We start from the raw sequence: 24,435 nt of genomic DNA, 5'->3' as shown, positions 1-24,435 counted from the left end.
CATACCAACACACAACGAGCAATCAAGACAATTTACTCAATGCAATAAAATAAACTGTGTGATATGATAAACTGTAGGTGATTTCTGCCATTCATAAATACTTTCTTTTCACATAATACTTAAGTACAGTGCATTCGGAAAGTATTCAGACCCCTTAACCTTTTTCCACATTCTGTTACGTTACAGCCTTGTTCTAAAAGTTATTAAATAAATTTTTCCCTCATCAATCTACAGACAATACCCCACAATGACAAAGCAAAAACTGGATTTTAGAAATGATTGCAAATTTAAAAAAGAATTTAAAAAGAATACCTTATCGACATAAGTATTCAGACCATTTGCTATTAGACTCGAAATTGAGCTCAGGTGAATCCTGTTTCCATTGATCATCCTTGAGATGTTTCTACAACTTGATTGGAGTCCACCTGTGTTAAATTCAATTGATTGGACATGATTTGGAAAGGCACACACCTGTCTATATAAGGTCCCACAGAAGACAGTGCATGTCAGAGCAAAAACCAAGCCGTGAGGTCGAAGGAATTGTCCAAGACAGGATTGTGTGGAGGCACAGATCTGGGGAAGGGTACCAAAATAATTCTGCGGCATTGAAGATCCCCAAGAACAGTGGCCTCCATCATTCTTAAACAGAAGAAGTTTGGAGCCACCAATACTCTTCCTAAACTGGCCACTCAGCCAAACTGAGCAATCAGGGGAGAAGGGCCTTGGTCAGGGAGGTGATCAAAAACCCAGTGGTCACTCTGACAGAGCTCCAGAGTTCCTTTGTGGAGATGGGAGAAACTTCCAGAAGGACAACAATCTCTGCAACACTCCATCAATCAGGCCTTTATGGTAAAGTGGCCAGACGGAAGCCATTCCTCAGTAAAAGACACATTACAGCCCGCTTGGGGTTACAAAAAGGCACCTAAAGGACTTTCAGACCATGAGAAACAAGATGCTCTGGTCTGATGAAACCAAGATTGAACTCTGGCCTGAATGGCAAGCTTCACGTCTGGAGGAAATCTGGCACCATCCCTACGGTGACGCATGGTGGTGGCAGCATCATGCTGTGGGGATGTTTTTCAGTGGCAGGGTCTCGGAGACTAGTCAGGATCGAGGAAAAGATTAACAGAGTAAAGTACAGAGAGATTCTTGATGAAAACCTGTTCCAGAGCGCTCAGGACCTCAGACTGGGACGAAGGTTCACCTTCCAACAGGACAACAACCCTAAGCACACAGCCAAGACAATGCAGGAGTGGCTTTGGGACAAGTCTCTGAATGTCTTTGAGTGGCCTAGCCAGAGCCCGGACTTGAACCCGATCAAACCTCTCTGGTGAGACGCCATCCAACCTGACAGAGCGTGATAGGATCTGCAGAGAATAATTTAAGAAACAGGTGTGCCAAGCTTGTAGCGTCATACCCAACAAGATTTGAGGCTGTAATCGCTGCCAAAGGTGCTTCAACAAAGTATTGAGTAAAGGGTCTGCATACTTAAGTAAATGTGATATTTCATTTTATTTATATTTATTGTTGCAAAAAAATCTAAAAACCTGTTTTTGCTTTGTCATTATGGGGTATTGTGTGTTGATTATTGACAAAAAACAATTTAATCAATTTTAGAATAATGTTGTAATGTAACAAAATGTGGAAAAAGTCAAGGGGTCTGAATACTTTCCGAATGCACTGCATGTCCACTCTCAAGGAACATCTTTACAAATGTTCCTTGTATGCCTCTTATTATCATCATGTTTGATTTGATAACTGAGCATTAAGCATCAATATAATACATCTGAGGAAGAATTTGGCTTGCTGTGAGTAAAGGTAAAGCCTATTGCAGCATACAGTAACTGGGCATTCTGAAAGTGATAAATAAAAGAAAATCTCCTGGTACAGGGGCCCATCACCATTACATGGCCCTGCGTTAATCTGCATTCAGCCATTTTAGTTGCATCACTCAACAAAAGGTGCATTGAGGAGATGAGCGACGTGTGCTATGACAGCACAGACAGGGAATGAAGGCCAGTGGTATCATAGAGCAGCTTGACTGCATCACATCAACCTGACTGTCTCTCATCAGAGGAGGCCTTTGACTGTGCTACAAATTCTAAACAAATTAGAAATAAATAATAAATTAATCTAAAGTACCTTAATACATTTAATTAATAAATAAATAATAAATAGTAGGTGAATAAATATGCTGAATTTAATACCAGGTAACGATGGGTTTGGGAATGAATGACTGGTGGGTGTGATGAGATGACTGTCTCATCATGATTTAGCAGTAATATGGATGAGCTAGCTCACTGCTTTGCCCTCTAGTCTAAACCCTAGTTGAATGGGCGCTAAGGGGCACTGAGGGGGGTGAAGACAGAGAGGCCACCGCCAGGCCTACTATTGGTTCTGTGTGACTGGACGGGGCCTCACCAGAGGAGGCGCACTAGTTCCTCACCTGCGGCGGGGGGTTGGTGGGCCGAGAGGCCCGGCAGGTCCAGAGAGCTGTCTGACATCACGTGCTTCAGGTCTCCACCCATGTCCGACAGCTTCATGTCCAGCTGCACTGACAGAGCGTCCTCAGAGTCCTCCTTGCCCACGCTGCTGCCCCCGATGGATGGGAGGTCTAGGGACTTAACTGAAGCCGAGTCCTCCTTGCCTCCGTGTTTGAAGGCTGACACTTTATCCACCAGGCTCTTCTCCGAGGCCCCCAGCGCCGTGCAGAACTTGGATGACTGGAAGTCGGCGAAGTCGTCTGCTTCGCTCCTGATTGAAGAGAACGATCCGCCGGCACTCTCCTTGTTGTCGTCGTACGCCAAGCCTCCCTCCAGAGACAGCTGCTTGAACACGTCGTACTTGTCAGAGCCCTGCTGGGGCCGCTGTGTAGCGATGGTGGTCTCTCCTCTCCCCTCTGCCCTGCCCTCTCCAGACCTCAACCCCTCACCCCTGGTCTCCCCCCCAGAGCTGCCGAAAGCCATGAAGTCTGCAAAGTCATCCTGAGATGCTGCCACGCCCCCTCCCAGAGCAGTGCCAATAGGAGCAGCCTCAGAAGACGAGGCGGGGCCAAAGAGGGCAAAGTTGCCAAAGTCCTCAGCCTCTCCCCCAGGGCGCTTGGCCCCACCTGGTGGGAGCACTAGGGAGGGGGGCACAGAGGGGAAGGGACTGGGCTCGGTCTCAGCAGGGGTGGGGGCTGAGGGAGCCATAGAGGAGAAGAGATCCAGGTCAGCCATGTTGAGAGGGTTTTTAGGCTGAGACAGAGAGACTGCTGGTTGTTGTTGATGTAGATGTAGCTGATTTTGTAGTTGCGGTAGAGACTGAGAGTTAGGGAAAGCAGGAGGGAAGGCTGGCTGAAACATCTTGGCCTGGTCTGGAGGGTCTAGTGGAGAGATGCTGTCGGCGGTTTTAAAGTCTGTGAAGCCATCATCCACGCTGACAGACTTGAAATCGGCAAATCCTTCCCCTGCGAAACAAATAGAACAATTGAAGAGGATTGCAAAAGCATTTAACACAGCAGCCAGACAGGAAGGACATTGGCATGACACAAAGTAACATCAGTCGCCTCAGTTCCAGATTTTTTTATAATTTCACAATCCTACAAGAGAGAGGCGGATTAGTTACGCGTCTGTAACATAGCAGAGGCACGTGGTGAATTTCAAGCAGTGGAGAGACCTGCGCTGGGCTGTAGTCCAGAGACACACTACTATGAAAGAACAGCAGCAGCACACAGCAGTACACAAACTAGGCTGGGCTCTCTACAGAGACACACACCACAACATGCAACAAGCCGTCTGTCAGTCCCTAACCGTGGGAAAGAACTCCCTACAATCTACAAAGACTTCCTCCCAAGTCTCAGTAGTGTTTTCGATTTTTAGAACAGCATCTTATTCCCAAACCACACATTTTACTTCAATCATGACAGGAGGGCCCTAGAAAACCACAAAGGAAAAGTGGGTAGAGAGAGTTGTGGTTGTAGGGGCTGCTACACCGCTGCAGTGGCAGAAGCAGGAAATTGTGTTCACACCACTTCTGTTTTGTGGGAAAGAGAGAACTAATGTGCTCATTATGGAGAATGAGCCTGGCAGGCAGCACACAGGAAAGGTCACTGCAATCAGACTCAGGCAGGACTTACTGGAGTCGTGAGAGCTGATGTCCCTATCGGAAACTGTTCTAGTGAAACAGGGAACAGCAGGAAACAGACCTACATCAGGGCGACTTCTGAATATACTGAACACTCTGGAAATGTCCGCAAGATAAAAGCACACACACTACAAAGCAAACACAGCACTCAGAAAAGATACAAATAGTATTCTTCTTGGTACTCAGTCTCTAACCCCTTCCCATTTACACAACTCTACATTGGTCTAAATCTAGGTAGAACACATGGCTATTTTGGTCTACCTACAAAAACAAGTCATCAAACATATTTTCTCCTCCAAGGCTACTGTGACTTTGTGTTTGAAGGTCTGTCAGTTTCTTCCTCTAGCCATCTGTTGAGTACAGGGACCATATCAGAGCCCAGTCCCACTACGCACTCTCTGAGAGAAGGTTTGGGAGCTGTGTGGTTTGGCTTGGTAACAGTGTGGTTTGGCTTGGAAACAGTGTGGTTTGGCTTGGGAACAGTGTGGTTTGGCTTGGGAACAGTGAGGTTTGGCTTGGGAACAGTGTGGTTTGGCTTGGGAACAGTGTGGTTTGGCTTGGGAACAGTGTGGTTTGGCTTGGGAACAGTGTGGTTTGGCTTGGGAACAGTGTGGTTTGGCTTGGGAACAGTGTGGTTTGGCTTGGGAACAGTGTGGTTTGGCTTGGGAACAGTGTGGTTTGGCTTGGGAACAGTGTGGTTTGGCTTGGGAACAGTGTGGTTTGGCTTGGGAACAGTGTGGTTTGGCTTGGGAACAGTGTGGTTTGGCTTGGGAACAGTGTGGTTTGGCTTGGGAACAGTGTGGTTTGGCTTGGGAACAGTGTGGTTTGGCTTGGGAACCGTGTGGTTTGGCTTGGGAACTCTATGTGCGTGTGCGCGTGCGTGCGTGCGTGCGTGAGTGCGCGTGACCCCAGCCCAGAGCCAGGGAAAGCTCTACTTACCTACTGGTTTCCTGTCACCTGGTGGCTCTAGCTGACGGAACACACTGTATTTGTCTCCGCCAAAATCTGGGTCAAACAAGATAAACAAAACAGGTAAGCTTTCAACTGAATGATAAATGACAACATAATTGGCAGGCAGGCAAGCAAATGTACTGTACTACAATACCACACAAAGACTGTTAGGTAAGTATTCTATGACAAACAACATGAATGTCTATTTCCTACACATCTGTTAGTTGTGGTGGAGGATGAGCGTATCAGCAGTGAATAGTTGAGGTGTGTTGTAGGGCCAGGGGGTGTGTACCTGAGGCAGACTGAGAGGGCTCTGGAGGCTGCTCCACCGAGAGCTGCTTGAAGACAGCATACTTATCAGAGGATGACGAGGAGGAGCCAGAGACCGGAGTCAGAATGGCAGGAACACTGCAGACAGACAGACAATACACCATGCTCAGTCCTATATAGTGCACTACTTATGACCAGAGTGCGCTATGTATGTAGGAAATGTATGTAGGGAATAGTAGTGGACTATGTATGTAGGGATTTTTGGACGCAGTCTGGGGGTCAATGCTGCACCCATCTCCCTTACCTTAATCCCTTTAAGCTGCCTGAGTCGATTGGACACTTACAATGGTGAAATCTCATTGCAGTTTTATACCATACTCTCCCGCAGATAAGACACAGGGAATCAAAAGCCTGGAGGGAATGAGGGATCTCTCCTGATGCCTAGCCTTCAACTGACCATCATCTTGTTAAGAGCCATTCTACTGCTGCTGTGAGAGCCACCTGTCTATCCTGACGATTCAGCGTGGGGTTTTCAGTCTCCCTTTCAATTGGACAGTGATCTGAGACCGGGGGGGGGGGGATACGCAGGAGGAAACAATTAAGCTTTTGTTTTTGGGGAGAGAGGAAGGGAATTTGTAAAGGACTTTGCCCCCACGCCACTCAGACGTGAGAACCTTTATTTCCACATTCTCTTTGTTCTTTGACTTATAAGATAACTGGCTTGGGGCTGCCTCTTCCTAAGGGGCACTCCCCACGCAGGGTTTGAAAAGTAATATAAAGAAACTCATTAAGAGATGGTGAGGTGCAATTGTTACGCTGGAGAGACTATTACAAGCAACTAAGAGACCATGTACTTGTTACCCACAATACCTGTATAACATGTAGCATTCAGCTTTACTTCCATACAGAACGCATCATCTTATTTAAAGTAATAGCAAACACTGATCCAGCCACTGAACTGAAGTCAGTTAGTCTGTACTGTACCTGTTTTGGTGCAGAGAGGGTGTGTTGGTGGGGAAGGTTTCCCCTGACTCCCCCTGGAATTCAGTGAAGGACTGGTCCCCTCCTCCTGCCCTGGGGGCCTCCTGGAAGTCCTGGAAGTCATCATCGTCTGCTTTCCCCTAAACACACCACCAAGACGATGGACACATGAGTGAGTAAACACAGAATGAATGAACACACTTTGGATAAAAGTGTCTACTAAATGGCATAAATTCTATAATTATACATAATGTGAAATGAAACCACATGTATCTGTATATACTATGGAGAGGCTTGGTTGGCTCATTGGCTGGATGTGATACCTGCAAATGTGGGAAGTTGGTGATGAAGTTGGTGGGTAGTTGGGCAGAGGGTAGAGGAGTACCAGGAGGAGCCCTGCCCATGACTGCTGGTGCTGGGGTAGGCATGGCCATGGACACAGGGACAGGGGGCTGAGTCATCATGGGCTGCTGGTGTTGGTGCTGGATGACAGGGGCCATAGCCATAGCCAGGGCAGGCAGGTTGGGCACCGGGGGAGAGGGGAACTGGCTCAGGATCTCCACATTCATGGCTGGAAGACCACTCTGCAGGGGAAGAATGAACAGGGATCAGTGGTCAGGTTCAGATGAGGCTGCGTCTCCTAAATGATGATATATTTATTTTAAATGGTATTTATGCCCCCTTTTACTCCCAAATTTCGATCTTGTCTCATCGCTGCAACTCCCCAATGAGCTCGGGAGGCGAAAGTCGAGTCACGAGTCCTCTGAAACATGACCCACCAAACCGCGCTAGTTAACACCCGCCTGCTTAACCCGGAAGCCAGCCACACCAATGTGTCGGAGGAAACACCATTCAACTGACGACTGAGGTCATCCTGCAGGTGCCCGGCCCGCCACAAGGAATCGCTAGAGTGTGATGAGCCAAGTAAAACCCCCCCAGCCAAACCCTCCCCTAACTCGGACGACGCTGGGCCAATTGTGCGCCGCCGTATGGGGCTCCCGATCACGGCCGGTTGTGATACAGCCCGGGATCGAACCCGGGTCTGTAGTGACGCCTCTCGCACTGCAATGCAGTGCTTTAGACCGCTGCGCCACTCGGGAGGCCCTGAATGATGGACTTTTAGCGTGACATCACTGAAAGTCACAGTAACTGCTTAATGCGTTAATGTCGATTTTCATATGTTAGACATTTAGAAAGTTACATAGACAGGGGCATTACAATTTGCAAAGACACCCGTCATCCTATAGTGAATAGGCAGTGCTGTCTGTAAGTGCATCATAATTATAAAGCAGTGACACTGGAAAATTGTGCGTTTCCTTTCATCCAACCCAATCATCTATTATAATTGTATTCCATCCAGCAGGAGCCAGACAGATGTTTTGCTGAAATAAATCATTCATTAGTCAAGTTCCATTTTAACAGCCATCACTGGCGGCGGCTTCCCAATCTTTTTCATCATTGTACAAAGGATGCAGCTCATGCCAGCGCTCCCTCAAGACTCATACATAACAAAATAAGTGATATTATTCTCGCTGTGGCAGGTGGCGGTGGCGTGCAGAGTGAGTTGTGCGGTGCAGAGGATTGTCAGTCTCCCAGTGCTGGTGAGCGACAGTGCCGGGCCAGGCCGGGGGAGATAAGAGGTCTGCTGTCACACTAGACTGAGAAGAGACTCAGTCACTTTCACCTGGCTGCCTGAGCTCACACCACCACCCTCCCAGGGCCCAGAGCTGAGATTCAGCACAGTCACTCACTATCAGTCTCCCTTTCACATGTCTGGGGTGACTGACTGTAAGACCGTTCACGGAAGATCAACTGCACACATAATAATATGCTAGGCCTAACTACTGAAGTGAAGTAAGGTGCTATAAAACATAATTTTAGAGACTGTCCTTTACTTCACATTAAGAAAAGATCACAGTGAAGGATGGCCTTGTGTCCCCAATGACAGAACAGATCCTCAAATCTTTCTGTTGTTAATAACTCAGACCCTTTAAAAAATGTAAGGTGATGCAAATGCCTACCTGTGCCACACCAATCAGAGCCAGGACTGTGTAGAGCTCCTCCTTGGTCAGCATGCCAGGTGTGGTGCGATTGGCTGAGGCCCAAATCTGGCCCAGTGCTTCCCTGGGCAGGCCTGAGGACATCAGGATGGGGTAGAGCTTGGCTGTGTCGATGCCCCCCGGAGTCATGGTGAACTGCAGGACCTTCTTGAACATCTCTGGAAGGGAGAAAGAGAAGGCATAGCAACAGGTCAAACATATTACAGAAAGACTGGGTAGAACTAGGAAGTTCTCTGACTCAATGGAGAAGGCGTTGGACAGGATCTGAGTAGACACCATAGACATAATGCATCATTGGTAGAAACCTGTTCCAAAACGTAGGTGTTTACCTGGGATGAGGCTGTCGTTGTAGAGCCAGCCTGGTACCATGGGCTGAGGGTACCCACCAACACCTGCTGTCAGCAACACAGGGACAGTTATGTTAGGAGCTGAAGCAGAGACTTAGGGCTGGGTGTACTACCTGCTCTGTATCTCACCAGACCAGAGCCTGCCTGGATAGTATTCTCCACCTTCTGGAGATCTGAGTGGAAATGTAATGCTGCTCTGCACTGATTCACTAAGGACACATCCAAAATGGCACTCTGATGCACTACCTTTAACCAGGGCCCATATGGATCTGGTCAAAAGGAGTGCACTATAACGGGAATAGGGTGCCATTTGGGATTCCACATCCTAAGCTTCCTGCTGCTTCATACAACTATTCATGTGTCCTTGTACCAGAACCAACTACTCCGACAGCTCCTGAGGAGGAAGAGAGGGTTGGATTTGGGTTATCAAACAAATAAATGAGCCTCTCTCTTTAATTCATAGTGACATTGATCTAAATATTCTGTGTAACCATGAGGTAATTTTTTCATGAATGTACTAAGGCGGAGTTACTGATTCAGCAGGTGTAAAAGAAGCTCCTAAAACACACAAGGTGCATTCAGAGAGGAATATGCCTTAATGGATGCCTTAGACTAGTAGGTCGAAATGACAAATGTTGACTCAAGCAGCTACTAGGCTACATCATCCCCTCATCAGACCAGCTCAATCGTCTCAGACACTTAAATAACTATCACAGTTCACCCAGTCTCTGATGAGGAGCCTCTACATTGCCTTGGATGACAGACAGCAAGCGACTGAGGAAAAAGACCAACAAATGAAACCAAATAGACAGCAGCAGAGTAGCAGAGTGGCATGCAGAATAAGAATGAGGCCCCAGGTCTAAACCCACAGGACCCCAGTAGGAACGGGTCAATCCAAGCGTAGCATCTCATCCGTGTTAAACCTAAGCAGTCAGCAGCATGCGCCAGTCTCTCTATGACTGCGTCAAATGACACCCATTACCTACAGGGCCCTGGTCAAAAGTAGTACACTATATAGAAAACGGTGGGCCATTTGGGACACAGCCAGAGCGAGAGAGGTCAATCTCTGGGAAAGTGATCCCCAGTAGAGGAACAGACAGAGGATTATTTAGTCAGCAGCCAGGTATTCCTCCAGGGGATCTCCACATTGTGCAGGCTAGCGTGAGACAGGCCTAATGAGATCTGGATGGAGAAGAGACCCAAGCAGAACGATTCCTCAGCTATATAGGAGTCCCGAAGCAGTTACCCAAGGAGGCAGAGATGGGACACTCTAGTCCCTATGAGTGACTCATACAAAAAGAGTATAAATGACATCAAAAGCTTTTAGGCTTTGCCAAACCAATCTGTGAGCCCAGAGGAGGTTAGTATGATTTCCATTACAGATTGGAAAATCAAGAGAAGTATCAGGGTTAGAAACAGTAAAATCACATTTTCTGAAGTCTTATCAGTCAACGTTGAAGTGTTTGCTGAAAAATAAGAGAGGAATCGGGGGCATTCGGCCATAAGCTTGAGTGGAGAGTGAAAAAATAGATAGGCCCCATGCTCTGCATTGACTGTGTTAATTCTGCAGTGAACGAAGGCAGAGAGAGAGACTGTTAAGAAATGGTTTCTTTTCTCACCACCGTCACTACTGGTTTGGGAAGCAGGGGTGTCGGCATGCGGTGAGGGGGCTGTGGGCCCCTGTGCTGGTGCGTCTGGTTGTGGTGTTTCTATAGTGAAGGCAGAACTCAGGTCCCCAGGAGCCTCAGCCCAGTTCCGGGCCTTGGTGCTGGAGTGAAACTGGACCGAGACTGTAGCTCTGTTAGGGGCCAGGGTCCTCTGGGACTTAAAGCTAACCTGGGCCTTCTTTTCAGCCATTAAATCACACGAGGAGGACAGTTTCTCTTCCAGGGATGGGCCTAGAGAAGTGGGTGAGGAGGAACATAGCAGCTTGATATCCCAACCATTTCCTGTTTCTTAGTTATATTGAATTTAGATTTCACAGAAACTGACCATCATTGCTTTACAGCTGTCATTCAGTGTGTCAATTTAAACTCAGGGACACTGTAAGAGTGTAGAACTGTAGTGCATCAGCAGCTTCACACATTACATGACAAATATGTTCAACTTTTGCACCTAGGTGGAGCTTCTGGCCGCTTACTGAATTCTACAGATAGGCTAGGCTATCAGTTTCTAGGTCGATGGCACTAGTAGCATATCAAAGAGCTAGAGCAGGGGAGTCAAACTCATTTGGCCCCGGGGGCCCGCATTCGGTCTTCAGCGATGTCCGAAGTGCCGCACTGAAAATGTGTTATAATTTGCAAAAAATTGTCCTCTATTCATCGTTTTTGGAATTTTCAATGCTCCCCGACAGTCTAGCTTTCATTTTGGTGATTATTAGCGAGCAGGACACAGACAAGAAACTGTATGAATGTAGGTTCATTATCATTTCTACAGTGTTTCAGTCATTTAAAATATGTTTTAAAATAACCACCCGCGGGCCGGATTGGACCCCCTTGCAGACCGGATCCGGTCGTATGTTTGACAATTTCTTTGCTAGAGTATGTATGTACCACCTAATTGGCTTATTATAGATGGGAGACAAGTAGGTCACTAACTCCTTAAAGGATTGGAGACAAAAAAAAAAAAAACGGAATTCAGATGTGTGCGTGCGTACCAGCTCTCGGCTGGCGTGTGTCCTCTGTAGACCAGTTAGAACTCCCTCCTTCTCCGTACAGAGAACACAGGGAATGATCGAGGAGATTACAAGGCAGGGGATACAAAGAGCCAGGCTGCGTCTCAAAGAGCACCCTATTCCGCTGCCTATTCCATTATGGAATAGGGTGCCATTTGGGATGCTGCCTAAATCTCCTGTCCTCCTGGTGTGTTTACTGTCTGTCAGAGTCTTCCATCTCTTCCTCACTATAACTGGCTTATCAGGGCCACTGCCAGCCAGAGTGAGCACTAACAGTCCCAGCCCATACTGGATGGTACAAACACATGTGCCACTGGGAGTATTTTACTAAATGTCAGTAACACAGAACTGGTTGTTGGGTACGGCACTCACATGGTTTACTTTCTAGTGTGCATTAACTTAAAGGCTTAAGTAATCTGACCATCTGTCGTACCGTCTGTATGCTTACACACAGTAAACTGACTACAAGTCGAGTCTGACGCTAGAGGTTTTTCAACACCACGACGCAGTAAGGCCTATCGTCGCATCAGCAACACTGGTGATAACTTCCAAACTGTGTTATTGGTTGATTATGAACACTGAACACTGACTTATGAGGTTGATGCAAACAAAAAACAAAAAAACTGTTACCTTGAAATGCAGATTGAGAGCTGGAGTTTCCAGTAGAGTGTTGGGTGGCAGTAGGAATGGACACAGAGGCAGGGAGGGACTGGGAGGAGGAGGAGGATCTCTGACCAGGACCTGGGTCTAAAGACTGGGGATGGACCTGGGAGGAGGGGGGGAAGGAGGGTCTCTGACTAGGACCTGGGTCTAAAGACTGGGGATGGACCTGGGAGGAGGGGGGGAAGAGGGAGGAGGAGGAAGAGACATCTACGGGCCCCTGCATAAAGTCACTAAACTCGTCATCATCATTGGTGAAAGCAGGGGGGGGGTGGTGAGAGGTGACAGAAGAGTGGGATGGTGATGAGTCTGTAAAAATGGAGGAAAACAACACAGGCTACGATGACGGGAGGTGGACACAGTGCACCGTGCTATAGCAGTGACACATAAAGGCTAGTTTGTGCAGGATCAGAAAACGTACCATGGATTCTTAAGCAAATTATTGTTGAATATGTTTACCATATGAATGAATAAATATGATAATGTCCATAGTTAATATGAACTAAGGATGTCAGATCAATTAATACTAAATAAATAAGGTGGTTAGTTTGATGTTTGCTAGACAACTTTCTATAATGCACAAGATAATGGCCGTGAGACACACAGTAGGTCAAGTTGAAGATCTAAAACAAAGTGAAACATGACAGAGAAACAGAAGATTATGTTGCTCTCTTAGTATGCTAGAATCTTTGTGAGATACAGAGGCAGATACAGGCTGCTCTGTCCTTTGCAACAGCTGCTGTCACATAGTCTGGCTTTGGCCAGCCTGTTTGTCTGTCTACCTGTCTCGTCTGTCTGTCTGCCTGCCTGCCTACACCCCAGAGGCAGCCTTATCAATCTCAGGGGAGGCTCTTCAGTCAGGCAGCAGGGGAGTGGAGCTGTGTCCTGACTCCTGGAGGACAGATAAGGAGGAAACACAGAGTGAAGGACAATGACTGTACTGATGAGGGTACCTGGCTTCTTGGGGTGTGAGGATGGCGTGGGGTGCATCTTGGCGTCTCTACTGAACCCATCCAGGTTGCCTTTGATGGCCTCCAGCGCGTCGTCCCGACTCGCCCCCATCTGTCCCTGTGGATGGGACAAAGCAGGGCTCAGGAGGGGAGTGTATCTAGACTGACAGCATTGAAGCGTCCTAAATTGCATCCCATGTGTCTTTATCACACTGTGGGAACTAGGACCGAACGAGGACCGGATGAGGCATGATGATGATGTGGCTCACCTTGGGTTTGACGCTGCTCAGCAGCCTCAGCTTCTGTTTCTGCTCCTCAAACTGCCTCCTCTTCCTGTCCTCCTCCAGCATCCGCTGCTGCTGCTCCAGACGCTTCCTACACAACGTAACACACAGAGAGCATACAGCTAACACACACACTGACCACATAGACAGACAGAACAACATGTAGAGAGAAAGATAGAGAGAGAGAGAGAGACTCTTACTGGTGTTCCTCAGCCATCTGTTTCTGCATGTCGGCAGTGTACTGGGGCCCGGGGCCCCTCATGCCCATGAACTGCGGCTGGCCCATGAACTGCATCCCAGGGGCCTGCATCCCCATGGCCATCCCACCCTGCACAGAACACACACGCACGCACACAAAGCGGCGTTCTCGTTAGCATTCATAGCATTCCTTTCATTCATTATTATCACAGCGCAATGTCAGGAAACCAATGCATTTCTAAGTGGTTTTAACACAGAAATCACTACATAAGTACAATCAGACTGGAAATGTGTGCTATTAACACTATGCAACACAGAGATGTCCTAACATTTCAGCAGTAAATGGAGGAAAGGAAAAGTTGTCATTTGATAAAAAGAAAGAGCAAAGAGACAGAAATAAAGGCAGAGGATTTGGTGAGGATGAGGCAATGCCCTGCAAAGTGCTCCTTCTTCTAAATGTCTAGCCTGAATGAGAGAGGTAGCTTGAGGCAGTCTGCTCTCTTATAAAGAGCAGCATTACAGGAGAGATAGTCTTGCCCTTCTTCTTCTTTTGGCTTATTTAATACCTCAGAGGACCAAAGAGACAGTAATGTAAAACAGAATACCTTTCACTCGAGGGTAATGAAAGGAATATGTTGTGGCCATTGCATTCAAATACGCCCACACAACACACCTGCATAGGCATGGCACCAGGAGGCATCTGGACTCCGAAGTTCATTCCCATCATCCCTTGCATGTTGGGCTGCATTTGGACTTGGACCATACCAGGGAAACCCTGCTGTTGTTGCTGCTGCTGTATGGGCAACATGCCTGGACGAAAACACACGACACATGTACAGTCAACCACAAGCTCTACAAAAGGCTACACTGACAAAGGTTTGTTGCAAACCATAAAGATAACATGTAGTAACTAAAGCATGAACATGTAGTGTCAAGGAGGACAATATAAGTAGAGTTGGCCCAACTGGCCTGGAGTGTGTTATTGGACATAGACTAGATGTACATTGTGCAGTGAATTATTATTGCAAACACATTTCCTGGACAGTGAAGAGTAAACAGAAGCTCAGCAACAACCCAATCTGTTTTGCCAGTGTGAGTGGAGTGCTGTGACAGCTCAGAGCAAAACAGAGGAGTATTAGGGAATAGAACTAGAGAGAATGTTTGTTTGCACAGATGCTCTGGCTGACAGTCCTCCTGGAGCCGCCACATGATTTACCATATAACGCCCCAACCAGGCTGAATAATGGGTTATGGATCATCCCAACAAAGTGCTGCATGCATCCTGATGTGTATTTGCTGAAACATCTAAAAAAACAACAACACAGCCACTGACACAAGGGCGTGTGTGTGTTTGTTTTATGTTTTTGCACGATATTCCAAATGCCTATTTTTCGTGTTTATGAGCTTGTTCTCATGTTGTATTTTTAGTCTCCTCTCTTTCACTCCTCTGTGCTGTGTGCACATTCCCCATTTACACCAGAGATCTGTATAACTTTTCAAATGATAAGGTTTTTATGTCTCAACTACTCAAATTGCGCGATGAGCAGACACTCCTAAAACGAGATGATCAATGAAAATTGATTCTGGAAAATGAATGCTCAGTTTGTCACAACGCGGCATTGGTACCACGTACCGGTAGCAGCTTTTTAGCCAACGACTGTTATAATATCTGTCTAGTCTGTGTTTTATAAATGTGCAATAAGCATAAAACACATTATATAAGGAATTGGCAACTCGTTGTCATTCTGAGAAATAAGGTAGACCACTTGACTTTAACATGTGAACATAGTGGAAAGGCTAGCATGCTGTTCAAACAGTTGGAGACAGACAGAAGGGTGAGTTAATAACAATTCAACTGTTCAACTTTGTTAGCTAGCAAATAGATTCAAGTTGTCTTGAAACTTGAAATATAAAGATTAGCTGGCTAATCACCAGCACGAGAGCTGAGAGACTGTTGATGAGACCTGTGTTCATTCTCTATAGCCTAATACCTGCTACAAGAAGTCAGTCTTTATTAGTCAATACACATTGTGCATATTCTAGTTACATTTGTAACCAAAATTTGCATTTTCATAGAAAGACTTGAAAGCCAGAAAAGTGATTATTGCAACAAAAAACAAGTTAAACTATTTTAATCAAATAAATGTAATTATTAGAGGGTCTTATGGTTGTGGAAGGGTTATATTTAGTCCTGAATTCATTAGATTATTGCTGACTGTTTTAAATGCAGTGTATTTTACCTTTAATTGTACAACAACACTTATTTAGAGACAAAAATGTTTTTGTAAATCAAGATACATTTTGTGAATCGCCCATAAATTTGAAAAAAATAGAGCTATGATTTTTAGGCCATATCACCCAGCCCTAGTTTGTTTATGAAGAGTGTCATTGTAAACTCAACAAACACCCTATACATAACACAGCTACAACATAAGCTACATGATACCAGAGAGTTGTCATGGGTAATCACCAACGCTTAGTATTGTTAAGTCATCAAGGTCAATTCCAGAGCTTACTATCACACTGCCAATGTGAGATGATCAAATATCCCCATGACCTAATAAACTATTACAAACAGATAGGACATAAACCTAGTGCCTATGTATTGTATTTGACTGATGTTGTTGTTGATAGCGCAGACTGCACATCTGAACTGACTTCACTCTGATAAACATCATTATGAGTTATTGGTTAGGCCTATTTACTGAATCCAAAAACTTCTCAAGAAACCAGGGCACATAAGAGAGTGAAGTGCCCGGGGAGATTTGGAAGAGTAGCGCTGACTGACAGTACGCGTCACAAATGGCACACTATTCCCTATATAGTGCACTACTGGTCAAAAGTACTGCACTAAATAGGAAATAGGGTGCCATGTGGGACGTAATGTGCAGGATGACTCACCTTGTGGCGGTCCCAGGCCCCCTCCAACAGGATAAATAAAACTGCAGGAGAGAAGGAAAAACACAGGTCAATAACACAGCTAGAGACAAGCCTAAAGGGAAGACTAATGGAGAACATCTAGGCTGAATTCATTCAACTGTCTCTCACAATAGGCTATCACATAAAAGTAGGAAAGATTGGGCTATTTATCGAAAATCATTCAGCAAATGGATCATTATCAGTTCACACCAATAATTTGTCAGACTTTAAACAATGTGACACAATAGCTATCATTTTAACAACGGAGTCAGCATTCACATCACAAAGAATTAGCAAAACTGGAGATTGGATATGATTTCCTTACAATGGCACGGAGAGAAAGTAAAATAAGAAACATGCAACTGTATGGTGATGTATCCATACCTAGCCTCCCTTTTTCTGTTCCGTCTTTATATTTTGGACACTTTTCTGTTCGGCTAGGCAGCCTGGACTTGAATCCAGTGTGGCCCTTATTGTTCTAGCTCACTGCTTTCCAGGGAATGCATGAATAAATATTGCATTGACCGCAAACACTAAACCTGACAGGCAGGAAGAAAAATCTATCCAATAACCCTTTGCTGTTGCTCAGAAGAACATTTATCGATCAGGGAATGAGCTCCTCTGAAAACAGTCGTTCTGGAATGCTTCTCCAAGCATATCCAAGCTCTGTAATTTTACATAGTGGTAAAGTAATAACAGCTAGACATGAAGATTTTAATGGAATGCACGTCAGTGGTCGTTTCATGTGCTGTAATTGATAGAGCATCTGTCTAGATCGAGACACGGCAGGGAAATGGAGACAAGAGCAGGAATCTATATAAACATATTTATCTATAGAAACACAAAAGATAGACTAGATTCTAAGAACAGACCGTGTCAGAGAACTAGGTAAGAGAGAGGGATAAAGAGTCAACAAGGCCAGCTTGGAACTTTGATCCAGTCTGCTTCTTGTCTGACTCCTCCTCTCACTAGCTCTATGGTCCTACTGACGCCATCATAACACCTGAACATCCAGAGAGACTACTAATACCCAGGTAAGCCCAGTAGCCCTGTCCATCCTACAGAGCAGTACACTGGACCTTGGAGTTTCACCTTACAACTGCCATTTCAGGCAAATCCATGAATCCATCCAAATAGCACTTGCAAGCTCTGTTTTTTCTCCATCTTGTCAAAATAATAATTTCCCAAAGGTACCAAAATGCCATGCGAGACAAAAAACGTTGTTTTTCTATTTTAGGATGCCAGAATCATATAATTATAATTAAAAAAAAACAGTATTCCTTTGTTTACAAATTGAATAATACAATGCATTAACAATACCAGGATCCTTTCCCTTAACCTGGGCTTGATGTGGAGTGAGACATTCTGGCTCACATCTGTTCTCCCTCAGATTTAGCCTGTAGCTTTACAGAGCTTTCATAGCAGCGCTATTCTACGCAACCACAGCAAATGAAACCCCCTGGAACAACAGTGCAGATTAACCCAGAGTGAGATCAGCAGTGCCAGTGATACCAGCTGTGGGCTCTGTATAGGCCATTGCATTGTACAAGTCCTGTGTTCATTGATACAACCAACATTGTTGGGCTAATATAAGGCTTGTGCCGTTGTCACATGCATAAAGGTGCTTCTACCACAGTAACTAGCCTACCAGATCCGTGTGTATCATTAGACCTAACGTTCTTTCTCCTTTTCACTCTGGTAACGAATTTAAACAAAAGTACTGATCTTTCAACATAAATGAACTCCTCATATGAGCCTTAAATTATGTAATGCATCCATCTACTGCATCTACTGCACTGCAACCTAATGTAAACCATACTTCTGCAAGTCTTTCATTCTTTTTGGCATTTTGGACATAATGAATAAATAAAGTGCATACTGAAAGTCTGGTAGCACCAGCACCAATCATGTACCCTCCCAAAGTCTGATTAAACAGCTCGGCTTTAATATGATACTTAACTATGAACCTATTAAATAACACTTAACCCTGTCTTGAGCAAATCATCCGAGAACAATTTCTCAGTCCCACCCATCAAAGCACTTTAAATGAAGATGAATGCTACATATAGCTGAGCTTTCCCCACAAGCTCAACACAACTCCAAAATGGAGCTGGTATTTGTTGCTACAGTACAGCTCTCCTATCGCAACTTCCTATAGGCCTCATTTGGATTTTTTACTTAATTGACCTTTATTTAACTAGGCAAGTCAGTTAAGAACAAATTCTTATTTACAATGATGGCTTACCCCAGCCAAACCCGGACGACCTGGGACAATTGTGTGCCACCCTATGGGACTCCCAATCACGGCCAGTTGTGATACAGCCTGGATTCGAACCAGGAACCAGACTGTAGTGACGCCTCTAGCACTGAGATGCAGTGCCTTAGACAGCTGCGCCACTCGGGAGCCCAAAGCGGTGTGCTAGTCCCATGATGTGTGAGATTTTCTGGTCAAAAGTAGCGCATTACATAGGTAATAGGGTGCCATTTGTGACACATCCTCAGAGTGCTATGCCAGGCAGCAGGGCCAGTGAAGAGTAGACTCACGCCTCTGGCTACTGTTGACAGCCTGGGATCAGGATGGGTTTCATTAATTTCAGGCTAGCTTGCCAGCACAGCGCCTGCCTGCCTGCTCCTCGTCCCTAGCTCAGTGTGTCACATTCTGTCATCAAGTAGTATGTCCACCACCCACCACACCGCAGAGCCTTCACCACACACTAACACAGTCACACACACCCAGCAGAGCTATGCACAGCTAGCCCCGGTCACGTTCGCTGATCTGAGACCACTAGCCACCCCGTTGGGTGTAGACAGCTTACTAATAGAGAAGGGGGAGAGGCCTGAATAATACCAATAGAACCAGAGAAACAGTCTTCTCTACAGATCTTAGCTTTCAATATAGATGAGTTCAGTTGGTGTTTGTACAGCTGCTCAGCACTAAATCAGCACTTCACCTATATCTGACCCCCACCAATGGTCTTAAAGTACACCAATGCCAGGACAAGAAATGTCTCCAGAACATTTGTTAGTCAGAGACAAACATCACCTGTTATTTTCAATGAGACCATATATGAGATAGGCTACTCTGGCCAGCCTAATCTGTAGGCCTAGCCTAATCTAAAGCTATTTGGTTTCCCCAGCATCAGTATCCGTATCACCTGGCTGGTCGGGTCCAGAGGCATGTAGCAGACAGACATGAATTATTCACACCGCTCAGCTCGGGCCCAAGCTGCTGATGAAAAAGTCATGAGGATAGCCTTTTCAAGTCCAAAGTAGGATGAGCTGCTGCTTCACCAATATCAACAGGTTCATGCAGGACTCAAGATTTTACTAAATATTTACCATTTCTCATAGACCTCTACATCAATCGCTAAAAACGGAGAGGAGATTTAAAGCAAAGGCTTTATTTCACTACAGCAGCTCAGGTTTAACACGATAACCGCCTGGCCTTTCAGCCTAGAAGTACCCACTAGAGAAAGTTGAGAACGTTGGCGGCCATCCTCTTTAGCATAATCATCAGATTCACATCAACACGCAAGGTGCGCAAACATATGCACCTAGACTTGATAAACAGCGCATAAACAATTGTAAAGCATGAATTGCATGAATAAATATTTGTGAAAATATATCCATGTAAAAATATAACAATAAAAAAAAACATAAGCCTAAAGTACATTTTCGACACATTAACATTCTAACAGTCTAATAAATACATTTCAAATAATGCTATCGGAAGAAGAATTTGGTTGTTTATAAAGGTCTTAGGTCACATTAGAAAACTAAAAAAATATTATTTCAAAAGAACATAATAGCATTTTCATTTGTTTATGTTACTTTAGGCTCTAAGTAAAAACGAAAAACCACTAGTTCAAGTCCATCACAAAGAACTCGATTATAATTTTCGTTTTGGTAGGTCAAAAGAAACATTGTGGAAATAAGAAAATGAATTTAAAAGAAAACAGAATAGCATATTTTACATTTATTATGTTACTAGTCTTTGCTTAGTAGCCAGAGCAATGTTGCCATGCGAGTGGTCATGTGCTGAACGCATGGACAGCGCAAATATTCTTGGAAAAAGTCCAATTTGTAAATAATGCTGTACCTCTTGAATTGAGAATAATTTGACAAAGGTAAGTATAGATATAGACATCAAAACATGTTACCTGCATTTGACTCTGAAGGAGGATTTGATAGTGATCCTCCTTTCCTTGCCTCTGTCAATTACAAGATGCGCCCATCTCTTCGTGTATAATTTGACAACTCATAATCAGACTATTGTCAATTTAATCTTGTCTATAGGCTATACCGAAATTAGTTTTGGTGTAGTTTACATGGGCCGGCTACGCAGGCTGACTGGCATCGTTTGTTTCCCCTTGCTCATCCCCTTGGATAGTCAATTATATGTTTTGCATTATTCTAAAGGCCTACTGCAACACGTAGCATGTTTTCGTTTCCAGTACAATAAATGTGATTAGTAATAGAGTTATAGTAAATAAAACAGTCAGTTGACAGCTTGTTTTTACAAAGTAAAACGTAAAAGAGAATGGTATGAATCCACAAGGCGTGCGGTTAAATTATTAACGGTGATAAAAAGGCATAACACAAACTCATCATTATACTATTGTTGTTCTAAATTAAATCAGCCTCTTCACCCTCATCATTCAGTTGGGCCAAATGTAAATTTGATTGTTAAGTAACTTGCACAATTATCTCCCATTCATCCATTTGGCATTCATTCAGTGGGTTGGCATTGTTTGCTTCCCTTTGCTCATCAACTCAGAGTCAAGGATATGTTTTTCATTATTCTAAAGGCCTGCTGCACGACGTAGCATGTTTTTGTTTCCTTCACAATAAATTGGATTAGTAATAGAGGTATAGTAAATAAAACAGTCCTGTAACAAATTATTTTTACAAAGTAAATGTAAAAGAAAATAATATAAACCTGCAAGGAGTCTGGTCAAATGATTTGCTATAAACATAAGCGTCAACGCTGATTTAAATTAAATGGTGAAGTAATGTGCACAATTATCATTAATTCAGTGAGAGAGAGACTCCTTAGCGCCTGGCTGGGTAACAACGTTCTACAGCGCATTGTTTCGTGGGTTAAGTTGGGAATTGGTGGGGGAAAAAACGGGGGAAAAGTCTCTAAATACTTTTCTGTTTGTAATTTAAAAATCCTAACAAATGAGCAATGTAAAATAGAAACATGTAGGAAAAGTTAGGGAAGGCTCAGAACCTAGCATTCTTTTTGGGACAATTTGTTTAATTTACAAAATCAAACGTCAGTGGCCGTTGGCCTATAGCGGTTCTAGTGTTAAGACATGACTGATAGATCTGACTGATGGAACTACAATAGTTGTATTATAATGACATCAGACCAGAAGCAAAGATCAGAAAAGCAAAAGTATTTTTAGTCTAAGCAGAGAATATTTATCTTTCATGGGAGCAAAAACAAGATATAGGCAATATGCAGGTGTGATGAGGTCATGATCAAGCCTAGATTTGTCCACTGAAAGAATGAGGGCATGGCAGCTTGCTTCATGATGTCATCCAACACCTGATCAGACATCAGCTTTGTCCAGGAAGATTCACCATGGCAGCACAGGTTAGCTGCTTTAGTGCTTGAATGTTTAGGGGATAACATCTTATTGGATATTAGCATGATTTGACCTCAGTTTTTTACAAGTTCCCAGTTGTCTTGAAAGCACCATCACCATTGAAGGAGGTTGGGGAGAATGTGTGCAGTGTGGATACTCTGACGTAACGTCAGACAATCTAAAGATGACAGTGTGTTCAGGTATCGAATCCTCTTAGCCTGCCAATCCATACCTGGACTGCCTGTACAAGCAACTAGCGTTAGCTAGCAAACAACATCTGACAACTCAACTGATCTAGCTACTCGCTAACGTTAGCTGGATGGCTAGTTAGCTAACTACATTACTGTGCTGCAAATACGCTTTATATAAACTATAACCAATATTATTTGTTATTATTATTCGACAGCCAGCAAAGATGTGACAATACATCTAACCGTTAGCACTTCACTAAAAAGCTGCATTCCTATGATAGCTAGCTAACTTAGGCATCTAGCATTATTAGCTATATGGCTAGCCTGCCTCGCCTAACGTATTGCAACGCTCATTATTCACTCGCTATTCCGTGTGTAAATTTAAACCGCAGCTGTCAAGTGCAGAATACCGTGAGACAAATAATTGACTCGTTTCTTATATATTTATACAGACAGAAAATAAGTACCTGCCACCTCCCCCAGATCCTGGCCGTAACGCCATCTTGATAACATTGGTCTGTGACAGAAAGATGTCGTCGGCAGTGACGGTGTGTGACGGATCTTCCCTGTCATTGCTGTTTCTCCTCCACAAGGTGGTGCTTCTGTCAAGCTCACTAAAATGTTTGGCATTGCGTCCATGGAACGTAATGCCAAGGCAAAGTTTACAGTAAATATGTAAATGATGTACCTGTCTTGATTATATGGAGAAGATGCTTCTCAAATCACAAGACAAACCTTTCAAATAGTCCCACATTTCTAAGGTATTTTTGATTTTAGATAAATAAAAGATAAATAAATGTCACTAAGTCAATGCTGATGATTAATTTCCCTGGGTCTTCCATATCACTTACATTATAACCCTATCCTGGGCTGGATAGAATTACACCTGCCTCTGCAAGGTTTGCAATATGTGTGTTTTACATAAATACTGTCAGTTCAACACATGCATCGATCATGGTGTTTTTTCAGTCCCTCAAACACTCTGATTTTATTTGATGACACGGGAACAGTTATCTTCGTGGGTAGTCCTACTGCAACATGGGTTCAATTGATTTGACCCCTCAGTCTTCCTAATTGATAAGATTAGATTTCCCTAATACAGATGTAGGATCTTCATTTGATCACCCTTTTGCAGAACTTTCCTGCAATGCAGGAAATGTAAAACGTGTCGTGTATTTGAGGTTTAAAAAGCCTTCTGAAGTTTGTAATTTCCACTTTGACATTTCAGACTTAATTTTTCCTTACGAAATGTTTTATCAACCCCTACAAAAACTTCCATTGAAAATAATCTACATAATAATAGAATGTCCTGTTGCTGCAGGATTCTTTTTCTGATGTAGCAAACTGGGTCAAATTTAGATCCTACATCTGTATAGCCATTATCAAATAAACTGATATTTTTACAGCTTGTATTTCATGGCACCTGCATTTGTTCCCTGAGGGATTTGTCCAACATTTATACTGGCTGAATGAGGTATTGAGGCTATTGTGTGGCCCCTCACATAAAGGTTTTCAGCAAGCATCTTCATTGTTGCACCAGTGACAAGGTGGAGTTACAAGGATGAGCCCTTCTCCCACTGTTCTGTGGGTGTTGTTGTGAAAGATTTACAGCTTAATGAGGGTAGGGTGAAACATAGAATGACAGGACTCTCTGCTATCCATCACCCGGTCGCAAAGCCACCAGCTAGGATTGACCGCATTTATATCATTTTTACTCTGAATGCATCTGATGTGTTCAATAGATCACAGACAGGGTATGTCCTGATTGTGTAGAATAATACCCAAATATGCAAAGGAGGTTATTGCATACTTATACCATTGATTATACCATTGTGCATCCACATTAGTATACTGAACTTTCTGACAGAAACTACAATTTCCAGGTTTCAAATTGCTACAAATAAATTACTGCACTACAAATATAAACAAATGACTTAACCCATTAGTCCATATTGCATCCATATTGGTACAATGACACATGGCTACTGACACAAATGTAACTGATACTTGGTGCAATACATTCTTTGAAAGAAACTACTAACTACTCATTACTAAACTATCATTACAGATACACTGATTAGCAGTTGTCTTATCCCGTGATTTGTTTTAGTGTGAAGTGCTGATTTATACAATATCTTCTGAAGGAATTTAATTTGTTTGCTACTTTTTGCACTTGTGAAACTCCTCACCAGCCCCTCATCAGTCTCCTCAGTCCCTCCTACACAGCTCTT

General features: G+C 44.2%; 1 protein-coding gene across 9 annotated transcripts in view; it reads right to left on the bottom strand.

Annotated features, from left to right (window-relative positions):
* LOC129832002 (synergin gamma-like) overlaps positions 1-22,740 on the bottom strand; it is a 41,459-nt gene extending 18,719 nt beyond the window's left edge. For 2 of the 9 annotated variants that reach the window (XM_055895706.1, XM_055895707.1), the window contains exons 1-15: positions 22,672-22,740; positions 16,402-16,442; positions 14,174-14,310; positions 13,503-13,630; positions 13,288-13,393; positions 13,022-13,136; positions 12,039-12,377; positions 10,354-10,632; positions 8,717-8,782; positions 8,349-8,545; positions 6,651-6,911; positions 6,331-6,467; positions 5,369-5,484; positions 5,065-5,130; positions 2,447-3,448 (exon numbers count right to left, since the gene is read on the bottom strand). In XM_055895706.1, coding sequence (XP_055751681.1) covers positions 2,447-3,448; positions 5,065-5,130; positions 5,369-5,484; positions 6,331-6,467; positions 6,651-6,911; positions 8,349-8,545; positions 8,717-8,782; positions 10,354-10,632; positions 12,039-12,377; positions 13,022-13,136; positions 13,288-13,393; positions 13,503-13,630; positions 14,174-14,310; positions 16,402-16,442; positions 22,672-22,706 — 3,025 coding nt within the window. In that variant the 5' untranslated portion in view covers positions 22,707-22,740. The remainder of the gene's footprint in view (positions 1-2,446; positions 3,449-5,064; positions 5,131-5,368; positions 5,485-6,330; positions 6,468-6,650; positions 6,912-8,348; positions 8,546-8,716; positions 8,783-10,353; positions 10,633-12,038; positions 12,378-13,021; positions 13,137-13,287; positions 13,394-13,502; positions 13,631-14,173; positions 14,311-16,401; positions 16,443-22,671) is intronic. The other 7 variants (XM_055895709.1, XM_055895710.1, XM_055895713.1 and 4 more) reach the window with 5 other exon arrangements.
* Positions 22,741-24,435: the final 1,695 nt, after the last annotated feature.

Source organism: Salvelinus fontinalis, chromosome 33 (genome assembly GCF_029448725.1).
Source record: "Salvelinus fontinalis isolate EN_2023a chromosome 33, ASM2944872v1, whole genome shotgun sequence".
NCBI lineage: Eukaryota > Metazoa > Chordata > Actinopteri > Salmoniformes > Salmonidae > Salvelinus > Salvelinus fontinalis.
The sequence above is the reverse complement of the archived record's forward strand: the minus strand, read 5'-3'. Positions and strand labels throughout refer to the sequence as shown.